Here is an 18,162-nt window from a genome sequence, read left to right as displayed (position 1 = left end):
TAGGAGAAGGTGGGGGTAGGGAAAGCCAGCTCGGCGCATGCAAGGTGCACTTGTGTGCACCCCCTTGTGTGCGCCGACCCCTGATTTTATAACATGCCTGCGGCTGCGCGCGATTGTTATAAAATCTGGCATACATTTGTGCGCGCTGTGTAGCACGCACAAATGTACGCCGCGCACGTACCTTTTAAAATCTGCCCCTTAGTGTAACTGGATTTAAAAAAGGTTTGGAAAAGTTCCTAGAGGAAAATCCATAAATTGCTATTAAATAATAAGCAACAGTAGCTTGTGATCTATTTAATGTTTGGGTACATGCCAGATACTTGTGACTTGAATTGGCCACTGTTGGAAACAGGATGCTGGGCTTGATGGCCTTGGTCTGACCCAGTATGGCATATCTTATATTTTTTGAAACTTTCAGTCCACCAATCTAACTACCTATCTTCACTAAGTTCCATAAGCTACCTACCTTGGATCCTTAATATTATGCCAAACTGTGACGATGTTAACTGTGAATTTGGTTTAACTATATAGCTAATTCAAATAGTAATGTCTGCTTTTATCTAATTTTATTGTAATTCGCCTTGAGGCCATTCTTGATAAAAAGTGGAATATCAAATGTCAAATAAATAAATAAAATGAGAATGTACATCTAAGTAGGTCAGCAGATAATATTGCTAAGTGGTTTAAATAGTTTTATACGGGCGCTGACTGATTGCTGCAGGCCAAAGCTCAGCAGACATGTACACACTGAAAATTATCATGCATATTTTAAGAATAAGAACTAGAAACATTTTAAACAGTTATAATAATATTCATATTGATATAGATGATGCTTTTCAAACAGGATTCTAATGCATTTGACTCAATATTCTTATTATAAGCAGGTCACTGGAAATTACCGTACATGTCAATGAATATTTACTGCCAGATACTTGGCTTTGTCACTGAACACATGCTGTTTTTAATAGGACATCATGCAATCAGCATGGCATAGCCTGGCAAGGTGCAGCATTGCTCTGTGACTAGCACCTGGTGCCCGAGCGCTTGCCCCAGTAGTGAGAGCAGGCATGCTAGGCATCTCCTGCATAGCTGTTCCATGCTGGCATGCCAGAATGGCAGGACAATGGGACTGAAAATAAATCATGCCTAAAGACAGATCAACTGTTTCTGCATGAAAAACAAAACCCCTGAGTAATACATAGGGTTTTCCTAGTGTGCAGCAAGCAAACACGGTCCTGAATACTCAGATCTTAAGAAATCTGGGGAACATTTCTTCCCTTTCAGTAGAAAGTGGATAAAAGCAGATATGGCTAGGATTTTGGAATGTAGCATTTGTGAGAGCATCCAGCCATTAAAATGCAAATCTTTTGAATGCCTCTACTACTCTGAAAACTAGTACCATGGATTGCCTCCACACCCCCTTTGTATTTAGAAGCAAAAGCTTAAGAATCAGAAATCAGCCACAAGCTAAGGCTCCTGGGTGTGAGCTGCTTAAGGTCACAATTTAAAGATGGAGGAGGTCAGTGGCCCAATGATTAAACAGGTGATGGAGATTTGAGGTATTGTCACTGAAAGCCCTGCTAGTTTAATGCATTTTGCAGTTTCTTTTTTTTTTTTTGGCTCTGGCAGTTTCCTCCTGCTCCTTTTGGGCTTCAGTTCAATCAGAACTGGTCTCAACTAGGCTACAGCACCCTGAGCCTTTAGTTGTTACTACCTGTGGATTTTAACTCTATTTTATATCCCCTCTCCAACTCAGCCTAGTCATCACAATGATGGTCCTCAGCCAGCAGCCACAAAGCGCAGTTCCCTCCAGAACCCAGCTAAAACAGACCATATGCCTGGCCGCTAGATGTCACTGTTGAGCAATGGACAACATTCACTCAGGGACCTTGAGTGCTGCCTCTGCAGCATCCCCAGCTTTGATCAGCCTGGGGATGCTGCAGCAGTCTCCTTTACTGGGAATCAAATTGCGGTCCTTCACAGAGTAGTGCACAGCACTAGCGACTGAACCACTGGACTGGAACAGCATGCTTAATGGAAAGCCCCTTCCCTTTCAGCCAGCACATTCTGGTGCATTATAGTTACTCCATATTGCAGTAAAAAAATAAAAATTAAAAAAAATTTCTGTGGTAATGCATAGAGATCTACAAATGCATTTGGTTACCTACAAGAATCCTGTCAAGTTTGGAATACTGATAAAGGAACTTGTACCTTAATATATTTTGTATCAATTAAGTGGTCTTGCATTTTTCTCAAAGTGGGAGATGGAGAGCATAATTCTTTTTAGAGATACTGCATTTGAAGGTGTTAGAAATGCTGTGTGCCACACCTCGGTGCTGGACATTTGTGAACAGTGGTAAGAATGCAAGAGGCCCTTTGCAGATCATTCAATCTTTCTGCTATCTACCAAGGAGGAGGATGAGCATTAAAATGCTTACAAAAGTGTTTCAACCACTGCAATAACATCAAATCACAAATTAAATGTAATTACATTTCTCTGCAAATTAAAGTAAATGAAAGTCAGGCAGCATTCTAAGAACACAAAGGAACTTACTATCTTTAGCTGAAATATACAATTTAATTTAATTTTCTGCTTTGGTGCAGCAGTAAAGATATTCAAATTGAAGGAGCAGGTGGAAAAAATAGACATTCTCTTATTTGGGCTTTCTCCAAAACATGGTGGCCCAGCATTAATATATCTCATATTCCAACAGCTGTAATTTATAATTTAACATTTTCTGTTTCAGTATTTATACCGGTGATACTTATTCCAGAGATTGCATCTTGCAGATTTTACACACCTCACAGTCCTGTATTTATTTATTCATTTGAATATCTCCTACTCCAGTTTTTATCCCTGTCCTGTGGCATCATTTATACACCTGCTATTCTTGCTTTCTATCTGCTTATACTGTCTGAAAATAGAGATATTTTCACAACAGATTGTTCAGCCATGAACAAAAAGTAGAATTACAATGGCACGTGATTCCTGTTTTATACAACTGCAGCACATGAAGGGAACTTGTTAAACCAAGCCAGCTTCATATAAAAAACAGGCACTGTAGCAAAGCTCTGAGGAATAATTACTGTAATACCTGCTTAGAAACAAACTTCTACCACTGACCCATGAGAAACTGCATGGTCAGTCTGGGTGAAAAAAAAAATCAATCAGTGCTTAAGTTTAACCTTGACAGGCTCTGATATTCTTAGATATTTACACGTCTGGGTTAACAGTGAGGACAACTAATTTTAATAGATTTTCATAAAGCTTTTAAAAGCCTCACTGTACTGCCACGTAAAACGCGCACTGTCTCCAATAAAAACTTGGGGCTTTGAAACTGGATAGCAATCTGTTTGTTCCCTAATTGCTGGAAGTTCAGTGTCTCACCTCTAATAATAATGCAATTTAAGTACACTGTAGGAAACATCTTTTTTCCTCAACTATATTACCAGGAATTTTTTTTCCATCATTATCAATGTTAATCCTGTTTACCAGACTCACATTTTTTTTTAAACAAACTAAAAGTTTTAAATTATCATGCTGACTGCTGAGGTTCTTTCCATCTCTGGAACTGGTGAAGTGTTTGGTAAAAGGACCACTTACCGCTGCCTTATAAATATCATCCATGGTGGGCTGCTGCTGGTGTGGCGCTCAGCAGACAGGGGCTGCACAGAGACGCACTGCTTAAAGTCTGCCAGATTTGCCCTCCTCGGAGCTGAGTTTATATATCAGTCTCCCAGCTCTGAATCTGTCACTCAGGAGCTGGCTGCTGCTCCTACAGATACACTACACAGTGCATCACCCGAAACAACACAAATCACTGCTTACCACTCCCCATGCAAGTGCCCCCTGGGGTAAGAGAGGAGACAGTTAAACCTAGTCCTGATACAATCTAATGTGGATAATTTGAAAATGATAGTGAAACCCTCATATTTTTAAGAATAAAAATCCCCTTTGCCTTTTGGAGTTTCTTACATATTTCTTTTGTGAAATGAACATTTGCCAAATGCAGGTCAGTTAAATCCCTAGAAATGTATATCTATCTATCCATATAGAAATAGATATACATTCTTTTTCATCAACATTTTGGGGTTCTGCTTTCATTTTGGGTTCTAATAGCAGGAGACTGCTTCTACATTTGATTTTACAGAATATTTGACAACTGAAACTTAACATTTTAACTGAACCCATATGTATACTTGTCCTATCAGAAGTCTCTGCAGGTTCTGATCATTTTCATTGTAATCCACATAAGAATTATCCAAAGACGTTGCTATACACGAACTCGAGAGACACCTGAAAGAAGAATCGTGGGGTCTCAAAAGCTCCTTCATTTCATCATCTTGGGGGGCGTTGCTTTGTGTTGATACAATTCAATTTTCTCTAGGAACAATATAGCCATAAGAGCTCTCTACACAGAAGCACACAGAAGAGGGGCAGCGGGACACATTTTGGTCGGGGGAGGCCACCAACCTCTTCCTTTGCAGCCCCCAAGCTCCCTTTGACACAAAAACACTTGCATAGATACCCACACACCTAAGACAGAGACAGCAAGAGAAGGGTGTGGGCCTACAGTAAATACCCCCCACAGTTAGTCTTCTTTGGATCCTGTTAACTTTACATGAACACCTGTTTGATTCGATGTTCAGGAAAAGGAAGTACGGAGGTAGCTTTTCTTTCTTTCTTTTGTTATGCTGTACCGTGTCTTTTGCTCCTTGGAATAAAATACTCCACAAGGAAACGTTACAGCAGTCTGCTCCATAAATGGATTATGCACCTTGATATTCAGTTTCAGCAATTAGATAGCATATGGAGAACTTATTTTAAAACTCTATAATTATAAAATCTGTTGATAAGAATGCAGTTAAATGTTAGTCTTTGGGGGGGGGGGGGGGGGGAAATCTCAGGTATTCTAGATTTGCAAATGCCCCATACCCTTAGAAGTCATATTTCAGTTTCTGAAGAAAGAATAGTTTTTGAAAGCCAGTTAGTGCATTCATTTTCTTATTTTTGAAAATGTTTAGAAGTACAATTCCTTTAATTGGTGATTAACAGGAGTCCCATTCATTGCCAGTGCCATATAAATTCAAATTATTACAGTGCTGTCAGGAACTGACAAAAAAAAAAAAGGACTCAGACCTGGGTTTCCCATTACACTATGAGCCATAAAATGATAGTGCCTGTCATAGTCTGCTCACCCATCAAACCACCCCCTACCAACCTTCCCCCTTCACATAGCACTGAATGCCTTTTATGGTTCACTTATGGCAGCAACGCTGCTTCAGATTTCCTGGTAATATCTTTTCTGAAGAAGAGAGTTTTAGCTCTTGACCTAGTCAAGAAATGTATTTAGTCAGTCCAATCAAAAGGTATCCCCTGATAATTTTGGTTTGTTTGTTCTTTATTTGTTAACCTTTATTTCTGTGCATTCAAGAGGACTAAAAACAGCAACCACACTACTTTATCCCTAAGGAATGTTTTTTTTAAAGTCTGACAAGCTCCCTCTCGTGTTCAGCACAGAGATAGCACAAAATGTAAAATGTAATGTAAAGAAAAAAAAATCCCCAGAATGCTTCCATAAACAACTATTAGAGGAAAAATTTCAAAGCTGTTTCTTTTGGTAAATTAGCGTGGTTGAAAGCTCGACTCCTCTGCCCAGCTCAATGGACCGTGGGCTTAGACAGCGTTGTATGGCATGTTTTCAAGTCAGAGGAAGAAAATGGTGCATATACATTTCATTTTGAAATATAGGTGCAGTAGTTTGCCCACACAAATAGCAGGAGCAAGAAATGCACACTTTTTGCATAAACATTTTTCGATAGCTTAACTAAGTGGTTTCTCACTGAAGAGGTGAGGTACCAAAGTGTGCGGGTAGCTTACAATTAGGCAGTTTGTTCAAAACGGCCCCCAAATGCATTTCTGGTGTTTTACCATAAAATAGGCTGCTATGCGATAATGCAAATATTTTTTACTCCTTTGTTTTGACAAAATGCTCAGCACTTATAAAGAAAGACAGATTTGATTGCCCCATTCAAGATCTATTTTCACTTTCTGTGGTTGTACCACAAGGCAGTTCTTGGTCCCTTTTACACTTACATTGATACCAGTGATGGCAAACTCCAGTCCTTGAGTGCCACAAACAGGACAGGTTTTCAGGATATCTACAATGAATATGCATGAGATAGATTTGCATACACTGCCTCCATTGTATGCAAATCCTTAAAACCAAACTGACTGAGTGTGTCCAGAGGACTGGGTTGAGAATCACTGCTGTAGAGAGAGTATACCCTAATGGGTTTCCTGGATCAGCATTGTTTCAGTAACTGCTGCTTGGTCACACTGCAAAACACACAAAAGGAAATATTTAGCTCATGACTTACTGAATATTAGTTTGATCTAAATACAACATTCAGGTTTACTCTCACCCTCTCCACAAACTGAACACTGGTTGACGGATAGAAAACAATAGGGATGTGCAGAGCAAAATTTTATGTTCATATTTTTTATGTCCGAAAGGGGGTCCCACTTGCGGCCAATATGGACATAAAAAAAATCCAATGAGTTGGGTATATGTACATATGTGCAAAAAAAAAAATTAAACCCCCTCACCCTCCTTAATCCCCCCCCCAGACTTACCACAACTCCCTGGTGATCGAGCGAGGAGTGAGGACGTCATTTCTGCAATCCTTGGCGAGAAGCATGTGACGTCGGCGGCACGTCGAGTGACGCCGGCGTCACGTGATTCCCGGCTCGTTCCCCCCCAAGCTGGCCAAAAGTTCTTTTTGGGCCGAACGAGCCGTCCGGCGCGAACGAGCCGGGAATCACGTGACGCCGGCGTCACTCGACGTGCCGCCGACGTCACATGCTTCTCGCCAAGGATTGCAGAAATGGCGTCCTCACTCCTCGCTCCATCACCAGGGAGTTGTGGTAAGTCGGGGGGGGGGGATTAAGGAGGGTGAGGGGGTTTATATTTTTATTTTGGCTCAACAATCGCGATTTCCCACATATCGAACATATCTATGTTCGATTTGTGGGAAATCCGATCGTTTATGTCGAATCAATTTTTTAAGTAAAAAAAAAATATGAGTTGCGTTTTACTAATGCGGTCAATCCGAATGCACACCCCTAGAAAACAACAGGTGATGGTAAATGGAACCTACTCTGAAGAGAAAATGGTGTTAAGTGGAGTGCCACAGGGATTGGCGTTGGGACCGGTTCTATTCAACATCTTTGTGAGCGACATTGCGGAAGGGATAGAAGGGAAAGTTTGTCTATTTGCGGATGACACTAAGATCTGCAACAGAGTGGACACACTGGAAGAAGTAGAAAGAATAAGACGGGATTTAAGGAAGCTGGAAGAGTGATTGAAGATATGGCAGCTGGGATTCAATGCCAAGAAGTGCAGAGTCATGCATTTGGGGTGTAGTAATCCGAAAGAATTGTATGTGTTGGGGGGTGAAGGGCTGATGTACATGGAGCAGGAGAGAGACCTTGGGGTGATAGTGTCTACAGACCTGAAGTCAACGAAGCAATGTGACACAGCGATAGCTAAGGCCAGAAGAATGATAGGCTGCATAGAGAGAGGAATATCTAGTAAGAAAAGGGAAGTGATAATCCCCTTGTACTGGTCCTTGGTGAGGCCTCACCTGGAGCATTGTGTTCAGGTCTGGAGACAGTACCTCAGACAGGATGGAGGCGGTCCAGATAAGGGTGACCAAAATGGTGGGTGGTCTCCATCGAATGACTTATGAGGAGAGGTTGAAGAACCTGAATATGTATTCCCTGGAGAGGAGGAGGAGCAGGGTGATAAGATACAGACCTTCAGATACTTGAAAGGTTTTAATGATCCATGGTCAACAACAAACCTTTTCCATTGGAAACAATTTAGTAGAACTAGGGGTCACATTTGAAACTCCAGGGAGGAAGACTTAGAACCAATGACAAGAAATATTTCTTCATGGAGAGAATGCCCTTCCTTAGGAAGTGGTGAAGACTAAAACTGAAGGAAGGGGCATGGGATAAATATTGTGGATCCCTAAAGGCTAGAGGATGGGAATGAATGAAAAAGCTTGGGGGTAACCTGCACAGAGCGACATTTACTACCTTTAACAGAAACGTGGGGGGTAACCTGCACGGAGCAGCAGTTACTAGCTTGGGAAGCTTGCTGAGCAGACTGGATGGACCATTTTATTCTTTTTTCTGCCATCATCACTATGGTAGGGAAGTGGCCTTACAAACATTGCCTGAAGAGTAAATGTATACACAAAAGCGATTTCACTTGTACTTTAAAAACACACACCAAAGAGGTATTCGGGGGGGGGGGGGGGGGGGGAGCAGAGTTGACACAAGGCCAGAACTTACATGCATACTTTTCAGAGCAGAAGTAACTTTGTTAACATATGTTGGCACCGATTCTGCACATATGTATAAAGTACTTGCAGACTGGCCTATGCAGCCTGTTTGAAAATCACCCAATGTGTGCACAACTTTTAGAGGCCCAAGTCATGTTTTTTGCATAAACCAATGACCAAAAATTATGTTTTAGGTGCATAAAACATGTTTACTGCTTCAGGAGTTAAACTTTTGTTTAGCACATGAGTAAAGAAAGTGTGCACTAAAGTTCAGCACACATTTTCTTCTCATGTTTAATTATATCTGGGCCAGAATATGCTAACTTCACATTATTAGTTCACTGGGCTGAAACAATCTCTGCTCCTTTTTTTTTTTTTCCACTTAGCCACCTCCTTAATCCTCAACTCTCCAAATTAAGGGCCTGAGGTACTAAATCTTTTTTGCCATTCCTCATCAATGAGAAAAATATATTTAAACTGAAGTCAAGAGTTTTCAGTTTTTCCAGAAAATGAAAGTCTATGGCACGTCTCATTAAAAAGAGCTCCATTTTGAACCAGAGATATTGAACAACCATAAAAATAGCATTATCTAAAAGTCCTGTTTATATACTTTCCAAATACATACATACACACACACACACTATGTATTCATATAATTTTTATTCTATATTATTTAATAATATAGGGATGGAATCCCTAGGGCCGGCATAAACATTAGGCAGGACTTGGCAAGGCACTATTGGTGCAATTTTTCAAATACGTAAAGGAGGGATGAGAGCAGTGGCAGCTTGCGGAACATAGACGAACACGATTGGACGGCAGGAGGTCCTTCCGGACCCCCGCTGGACTTTTGGCAAGTCTCGTGGGGGTCAGGAGGCCCCCCACAAGCTGGCCAAAAGTTCCTGGAGGTCCAGCGGGGGTCAGGGAGCGATTTCCCGCCGCGAATCGTTTTCGTACGGAAAATGGCGCCGGCAGGAGATCGACTGCAGGAGGTTGTTCCCTCCTGCAGTCGACCTCCAGGAACTTTTGGCCAGCTTGTGGGGGGCCTCCTGACCCCCACGAGACTTGCCAAAAGTCCAGCGGGGGTCCGGAAGGACCTCCTGCCGTCCAATCGTGTTTGTCTATGGCCGCCGCCATTTTTCGGCGCCATTTTGGAAAATGGCGCCGGCTGAAGACAACAAGATTCAGGAGCAGGAGCCCGTTCCGGACCGCTGCCGTTCCGGACCCGCAGGTTATTTAAGTCATTTGGGGGGGGGGGTTCGGGAGGGTGGGGGATTTAATTTAAAGGGTCGGGGGTGGGTTTTAGGGGGCTTTAGTGTGCCGGCTCACGATTCTAACGATTTATAACGATAAATCGTTAGAATCTCTATTGTATTGTGTTCCATAACGGTTTAAGACGATATTAAAATTATCGGACGATAATTTTAATCGTCCTAAAACGATTCACATCCCTAAGTGTTACCATTAGCACTGACAGCGTATTATAAGGCAGCTCTAGTCCCTTTAGCACTGAAAACAGTGCTGTATTTTTGAGTGAAACTAATAGCACTTAGATGGTAGTGGGTCTCACCCAGGGATACCTGGAAGCCCACCAGGGAGTTCAGAGCCAGCCTATTACTGCAACACGAAAAAGGGTAGCCTGAACTGCAATAGACAGCCGCCTGCCACTGCACAGATTAAAGCCACCCTCATTGATACTGATGATCCTTTGTCAACAGCGATCTGTACCTCTACCCAGAATAAGCCATTGACTATATTTAATCTTTATTTTCTTTTGATGGGAGAAGTATGCCGGATAGAGAAGTTGTCCACTTGTAATATTCATCCCTCTGACTCTCTAAAACGAGTAAAGCAAACTTAAGCTGTCCGATACTCACTTCCCCATCCCCGGCGCACCTCCTTCCATTTCACCCTCAAGATTCAAACTGGCACTAGTTTGTCAAGAAGAGAGAAAAAAAAAGCACCACTAGAAATATGCCTTCCAGCTACCGCAGCACCCTTCTGGAAAGAAATCCAATAAACCGCACCTACATAAAAAAAAAAAACCCGAAATCAGGCAGCCAAAAAAAAAAAAAGAAAAAATTTCCCGCACACACTCAGAAAAAAAACATCTGGTAACACTGGTGGGAATGAGGAGGCATGTGACATGGAGGCACGCGATTGCGGAGATAGAGAGACCACGTGACACTGTGACGTCGCCGTTCACGGCAGCTGGAGACCCTCGCACCGATGCTGGGATACGGGATATCCTTGTGGAGATTTTTTATTGGACTACCAATTTCAAATCTTCGGCGATTCCATCCCTATTTTATATAGATATATTTCTTATTTCGCCGAAGATTTAAAATCGGTAGTCCAACAAAAACCTCTAAAACTAAAAGAAGCCATTGCGCTGCTAAGGAAAACCACTGTCCTCTATTGATGATGCCACCAACCTGTCTGCATTGGGTTCCCCAGCAACCCTGTTGCAGCAGGCACGTCAGGAGGATGCAGTGGCTCAAACATCATTTGTAGCCTCACAGCCACGATTAAACAACCTGGTGCCAGCTCCGAGTGCAAATACCGTTTTCAAACACAACATTAACCTTGGGCTCTGCTAAAAATGTTTCACACCCTTGCGTTCTGCGAAGCCCTCCAGCTCCATATCTGCCCGTTCCTGTGATCACAGGAGAAATCAGCATCACGTCCACCACCTCTTTCCTGTCCAAACCCAGCAACAGCCACAGCCGTTAGGGCTCTGTTTAAAGAGACAGGCATTTCCAAAATGCACAGCTTCTGCATCAGCGCTGCTGCAGCTATCCAAATCTGATCTCACCTGCCTGCCTTCAGCAGTTTCAACCTTTTAAAAGGCCGCACCCGCAACAAAAATGTAAGGTAAAAAAAAAAACCCACAACACTTTTTTTTCTCCCCTCTGCTTTACACACTTGAAAATATAAATTGCACCTTGTGAATACCTTTTTTTTAATTTCGAAGGGGGTCGGGGTTGTTGTTTGTTTTTCTCTCCTGTATAAAGAATGTTGTATGCTATTTCGATTATTCATTACTCTAGATGTGACTAGGAATAAACAGGAGTTCGTATCGCCTTGTGATTTACTGTGGTTGTTGTTCTGTCTGCCTGCAGGTGTTTAAATAAAGTTACGGCGGTTTAAATCTGTCTAGCGAAGAGAGAGGGGATGAAAACAAACATGGAAGAGGGTGGAGATGGCGGCGCAGTCCGGGGGACACAGTGACAGCTGGAGAGGGAGCACTTCGCAAGCCCCGGGGCCGGCTTTTTGGTGTTTGTCTCCCTTGTACCCGTCCTCATTCTCTTCGCCATGGAGGTTGCGGGGTTCCCGGTTGAGGAGAGGGAGAGGGAGAAGAAAGAGGCCCGTATTGTGGGCTCTGAGCTGGTGGAGAATTACACGGTAAGAAGCCGGGAGCAAAGGGCAGTTGGACAGTGGAAGAGGGGGCGATTTCTGTTGAACTTTATACGGTAGAAATGGAGTTGGAGAAAATAAATCAGATATTTTGACCGCAACGAAAGACTCTTTCTGTAAAAGAAAGGATGTGGTAGAAAATTGCGCCTTCTCTCTACATCAGTTCACATTTCTTTAGAGAAAAAGCTATTTTATTTTTTTGCACAGTACTTGCACGCTTTAGCAACAGATCAAGACGTTATTATTGTATGTTACCTGTTTAAAGTTATGGACATTATTCAAAACAGTATATTTTATTACCCTTTTAGTCCCTACATATGAACAACAAAATCAACATGGTTGTATGCTTTTTCTTTATTTTATATTGCGGACAGTTTTCAATAGAATAGCTCAAGTGAAAACTAAAGATCTTCTTCTTCCTTTTTTTTATAACAAATTATTGTTCAGAGCGAGGTGTCAGTTGATTTTTTAAAGGAGATCTGATTTTCTGAACAGCTTATTTTTATCTCCTTGTCTGCTATTTCATGTTTTCTGCAAACCTACTGACAGACATTTAATGTCAATTATGAATTATCTGTTATGTGAAATGGTCGTGTTAGATCAGTATTCATTAAATGTTCCTTTCGTGCTCATTTTCTTAAGAAATCGCTTGTTAATGATGTAGAAGTTCAAATGGATAATGTTGGGATCTTTTCTTAAGCCTTTTTGTAACTTATGTTTATGCTTTTCTTTAAACTTCCTTTTACAGTCAGATCTATTTATTCTTTACACGATTTTTAGCAAATCAAGAAAAATAAAGGTGTTTTGGGGTGGTTAGTGAGATAGTTGTCATTTAACTTATTGAGAGCCAGTATCAACATTGATTTATGTTTAGTGAATACAGTATTGAACTTTCCGGTTTCATTCTTTTCTACAAAATCTTATCTGACAAAAAGGGGTTTTGGCCATTAGCCAGCATAGGAAGTGTATGTGGTGTGTGTGTTGCTCCTTATTGTGTTGCTTTTGAAAGGTAAATTCATTGTGGTGCCACTCTAATTTTACCTTGTTTTGATACTGTGATGGTAAACATGGAACAGTTTTTGTCCAGATAATGTTTGGCTTGCACTAAACTACAGTATTTTACAGGCAGCAAAACCATTTAAGCTTATATTGCTTTCTTTTGAAGCTAAATAATGCAACTGTAGAAATAAGTATACTTAAATCCAATCTAGCTTTAACCAGCAGAAAATTTTGAATGGGGAAAGCCAAACCTGGAATCATGTGGAGGTGCAGGTATTGTGGGACCAGGAGCTTTTATCCCAGGGGTAGGCATCTCTGGTGCTTGAGTGCCACAAACCAGTCAGGATTTTAAGATCTGCACACTGAATGTCCAGGAGATATATTTGCATGCACTGAAGGCAGTGCATGCAAATTCATCTCATGCATTTTATGTGGATATTCTGAAAACCTGGCCTGTTTGTGGCTCTCGAGGACCAGAGTTGGCCATCCCTGCAGTAGAGCCTAGAGCAGTGCTTCTCAACCCATTCCTGGGGGCACACCAAGCCAGTAGCCAGTCAGGTTTTCAGGATATCCACAATAAATATGCATGAGATAATATGTATGCACTACTTCCATTGTATGCAAATGCATAGTAACATAGTAATGATGGCAAAAAAAGACCAAATGGTCCATCCAGTCAACCCAGTAAATTTCATATGGTAGTAACTGCCACTGGGTGCAGATTACCCCCATGTTACTGTTAAGGGTAGTAACTGCTGCTTCTTGCAGGGTACACCCAAGCTTTATGTTAAGGTTATTAATATTTTTAATCAAAATCTAGCAACTATCAAACTCATAACTAGCAACATTTTTACAGGATGAGCAGCCTTCATGATAATTCATGAAGGCTGCTCATCCTTGAGCATGCTTTGCTTTTGGATTTGGCATAGAAGCAATCCTGTGCTTTTTCCTTAATGTCTGTACATCTGTACCCCGGACTGTAAAAAGTTGGGGCCCATTATTGGCTGTAACCTGAATCCAATTCCTCTTTTTGCCCCCAACATCGAAGCGGAGAGCAATGTTGCATTTGCTTCAAAAGCATCACGGCTAATTGGTTAAAGTAGTAATCCCCATGTCTTCTGTTAAGGATTTTAAGTGCCACTCTGTGCAGGTTTACCCCCATTGCCTCCTTTCTTCATTTCCAGCCTCTAGTCATTAGGGATCCACAGTGTTTATCCCATGCCCTTTTTGAATTTGTTTACTGTTTTTGTCCCTGACTGGCTTGAGATGCACTGGGCTAGAACAGGGGTAGGCAGCTCCATCCTGGAGTGCCACAACTAGGTCTGGTTTTCACAATATCCACAATGAATGTGCATGCAAATATAGCTCATGCATGTTTATTGTGGACATCCTGATAATCAGACCTGGTTGTGGCACTCCCAAGACCAACGTTGCCTACCCCTGGGCTAGAGCAGTGGTTCTCAACCCATTACTCAGAACACACCTAGCCAGTCAGGTTTTCAAAATATATAAAACTGAATATTTTTTTAATTTTAATTTATTCAGGTTTCTTTTTTAGGTTTTTCCCATCCATTTCTTTTTCTTCTATTTATTTGAATATTTGTATTTCCCCTCTGACTTTCTTGATTTTTTTTTTCACTCTGTTTTCTTTTTTTTTTTTTACCTGTTGTCCTTTGCTTTGTCTCCACTTTCTCTGTCATTCCTGTACCCCTTCTTTTATTTTAGTTGTGTGTTTCTATTTTACATAGTAATATGGTAAATGATGGCAGAAAAAGACTAAATTGGCTTAATCAGTCTGCCCACTTGAAATTCTTCCACTTGGTTCAGCTTGCCTTCTCAAACCTTTTTCGATCATCACCTTCCATATCTGTCCCCAGCATGCCTAGATTCTGCCAAAGTACACTGGTAGATCACTTTAGGCTTTGTCATCTTCCTCTATGATTTTTACAAGACTAATACTAAATCCAGTACACGTCGGGGGTTTTTTTCTTTTTTGTGATTCTTTGTATTGTTTTCCTTAGCTCCCTATCACCTCTTTTATGTTTTTATTTCAGGGTTGCCCTCAAATCTGTTCTGGTGATTACCGCCCCCCACCCTCACACACATGCATAGTTAGATTTTCAGGATATCTGTTTGAATTACACTGGAGATCCAGTATATGTAAATTTATTTTGTGCATATTTATTGTGAATTTCCTCTTCATCCTGCCAGATCTGTGGGACCTGTGGGATTCTCCATCCCACCAGCATTTAGGGGCAGAGTGCAAAAGCTTCCTCTGAAGTCACTACCATAAAGGCTGGCCCAGCAGGAGGGGAAGTCAGTTTTCTCTGCATCCAGCAGATGGGATGGAGCACAGACATCGGTGGCCCAGCAGTTAGGGCCCTAGGGCAACGGCCTTCCCTAAGGTTGCTTTCCCTAGGAGCCTGGGCTGGGGACGACAGCCTGAGTAGGGCTGATCTTCCTTCCCTAGGGCAACCGGTTGTTTTGGTCTCCTGGTTTCCCGATGAAGTCACCGAATTGTGAGGTAAAAAAAAAAAAAAGGGCGGAGAAGCAGCCTGGCCTGAATCTTTGCTGCCTGCCCAGGTATGGACAAGGGGAGGAAGTGCACCAGGTGCATGTCCCAGTGGGTCCCTAGCATCGCTGGCTCCTTCTGCCATAATTGTGATGGCAAAAAGCAGGCCCCAGTGAAGGAAGGGGGGCAGAGCTGGGCCAATTGAACAGCACACGCCATGGAGCGTGTCCTTTTCTCCGCCTCTGAAACAAGTTTCAGGGCCGTCAAAGCACGTGCACAAGTTTAGGAAACCCTGCCATATCTCATCCTCTTCCTACCATCTCATCTTCATTCTTCCCCTCTTTTCTTCACTTCCTCACTTACATTCCTCACTCTAAAACCCTCCTTTCTCACTCACCTTCCCACTTTTTCTTTCCCCTCCATACTACCCTCTCCTATCTTTTTCTCTTACATCCTCTCCTTACCCCATCTATTTCTCTCTCCCTTTCCCATCCTATTCTCCTTCTTCACCATATTTCATCTTTTCTCCCTTCCCTCATTTTCTATTTTCTCTCAGTCCCATTGCCAGCCTACATGCTTTTACTCCATCTGTGGCCAGCCTGTGGGTATCCACTCTTGTCCCTGCGTCTCATGCTAGCCCTGTGAAGTCAGCTGTTCCCACAGCCTGACCCTGCCTCCTGACTGGCGCTTGTTCTGAATGCTGGCTTTATGGGCTAATTTTTAGGCTTGTACCCTGTGATCATAGTGGTGCTCTTCTGATTGTGGGGTCCAGCGCAATCAACAAATATGCCTTTATGGGCCACAATGGGAGTATCTCGGTGTGCTATTATGACTCTGGTTCTAACACCATCAAGGTATTGCACAATCTCCAGTCAAAAATGTCTTATGTAAACAAACATTTCTATAATCCCAAGTGAAATGTTTTGGCAAGTATTTTTATTCTCTGTAAATTCCTGTATATTATAAGCAAATTTGAGTCATTGTAAAATTTGCTGCCTAGCATAAATGCAGTGCCCTGCCTTCTACTATTCAGAATTTATTTTTGCCTTTTCAAGATGTTTCAGATGAAAACATTTATAATATGCAAATGACCTTATAGCTTTGCTGCTTCATTTTTAACAGCATTAACAATATTCTACATTTTTTTTGCTCCTTCAGGCTGCTCATTGCTTTCTAGCCCTTTTATAGAGGGCAGAGGTGCTCTTCCTTGCAGACTACTAGGGAAAATACTGTCAGGTCTTATCTTTAGCCTCTAGATTATCTGAGGGAGATAAGTGGAGTTAATGGATGAACTCAGTAGAAATTAAACAGATTGAATGCTGAATGAAACTGTAAATGACTTTTCTTTATGGCAATTAGGTACATGAGCATTCAAAACTCATAGGGATTTCTTAAAGTATGAATCAGTTTTCTCATGCTCTTGTTAGGCTAGCAAGATCTAGCTTTCCTTTCCTTTCAAGCCTATATCTTATAATAAGACAGGCATAAATACCGATCGGCCTTAGACAAATATTTTGTTAACCTATCAAGTACAGTTGTTCCTGTTCTTTCTTAGGGACAGGCAACCAACATAGCTTATTTAAATATATTTTGTTTTCAAACTATGTAATCCAGCTTCTGTTACTGGAGGTGCTTTTAAGAAGTAAAGGTGTTTTTTTTTTTTTTTTTTTTTTTAATTGCTTGGTTTGATTTCTTTGCAAGATGGTTTTTTTTCTTTGTTTTTTTTAAAGCTTATTGTTACCGAAAATACTGAAAAAAGAGATCAGTGGGCATTGCTTCTCCGTTTTTGTTTTTGAGGTTGAAACATGAATGCTGTCTTGCATGAGACTAAAACAGTCCTTCTCCATCCTAGAATAATAGTGTACCTTGCTTTGTTTAATGCATTTAAAGATCTTTTTTTATTCTGTACCAAAAAAGCTTACTGTATATACTCATGTATAAGTCGATCTCATGTATAAGTCAAGGGTATTTTTTGGGCCCCAAAATCAAGATTTATCTGTTACCTGTGGATAAGTTAAGGGTAAAATGTAGGGATCTTATGAAATGTGAAATCATACTAAGAAACAAACTGATAAATTAAGAAAATAATTTTTTATTTATTTAAAACATTTATATACCGTCTTAGCAATGTGTCATTGATCAAACCGCTTCACAATTTAGTAACTAAAAATATCAAAATAATATAAATCAAAACATAAATTAACTAAGAAATAAACCTGCTTCTCAAGAGAGAGAGGCAGAAACAAAAACACAATAACTAAAACCATAAAAAGAAATTAAGATTGAAGAAAAATACAATCGTATTTTAATATTGTAATCTAGAAATAAAATAAGATAAAGCCTGACTCATCAACTTTAAAAACTCAGAAAAGAGAGAAAAATGAAGAATCAATAAAACTAAACAAAGAGTTGTACGAGATGGGGATGGCATTATAACTGCCTTACTGCCAATACAAATTAAAATAGTTGAGCGATCTGTAATTGGAAATGCTTCATTGAAGAAGTATGTTTTTAAGGCCTTTTTAAAGTCCTTTTTATTAGTAATTTGTCTTGGTGCATTTTTTGAAAGCAGAATCAAGTGTCTCATAAGGAACATTATCATGTAACAACTTAAGAAAATGTCCCTGCTGTATGAATCCTTGCCTCCCTGCCCCATTGCTGTATCTGCTGTTGGAAGGATTTGAATAAAAGAGAAGGATTCAAAGTCCGATTCTTCATTGTCTGAATGTCCAAAAAAATCATGGAACCGTTCTTTGGTAACGTTATCAGAGTAAACGTTTTCTTCATTATTTCCATCTGTTGAATCATCATTATCCAATGCTGATTCATCTTTGTCTTCATAGATGACGTTGTTGTGTCCATTGGTCTCAGACGGCTTCGCC

General features: G+C 41.0%; 2 protein-coding genes across 10 annotated transcripts in view; one reads left to right on the top strand and one right to left on the bottom strand.

The window, feature by feature from the left end:
• Positions 1–3,735, bottom strand: part of TNNC1 (troponin C1, slow skeletal and cardiac type) — a 48,583-nt gene extending 44,848 nt beyond the window's left edge. Inside the window, exon 1 of the mRNA XM_029599467.1 lies at positions 3,605–3,735. Coding sequence (XP_029455327.1) covers positions 3,605–3,628 — 24 coding nt within the window. The 5' untranslated portion in view covers positions 3,629–3,735. The remainder of the gene's footprint in view (positions 1–3,604) is intronic.
• Positions 3,736–11,044: 7,309 nt separating this feature from the next.
• Positions 11,045–18,162, top strand: part of NISCH (nischarin) — a 191,488-nt gene continuing 184,370 nt past the window's right edge. For 3 of the 9 annotated variants that reach the window (XM_029599460.1, XM_029599462.1, XM_029599463.1), the window contains exons 1-2: positions 11,079–11,226; positions 11,475–11,757. In XM_029599460.1, the coding sequence (XP_029455320.1) occupies positions 11,668–11,757 (90 nt within the window). In that variant the 5' untranslated portion in view covers positions 11,079–11,226; positions 11,475–11,667. Of the gene's footprint in view, positions 11,227–11,474; positions 11,758–18,162 lie in introns of all 9 variants that reach the window. The other 6 variants (XR_003856393.1, XM_029599461.1, XM_029599458.1 and 3 more) reach the window with 5 other exon arrangements.

Source organism: Rhinatrema bivittatum, chromosome 4 (assembly GCF_901001135.1).
Source record: "Rhinatrema bivittatum chromosome 4, aRhiBiv1.1, whole genome shotgun sequence".
Lineage (NCBI taxonomy): Eukaryota > Metazoa > Chordata > Amphibia > Gymnophiona > Rhinatrematidae > Rhinatrema > Rhinatrema bivittatum.
This window is presented reverse-complemented; position numbering and strand designations above follow the sequence as displayed.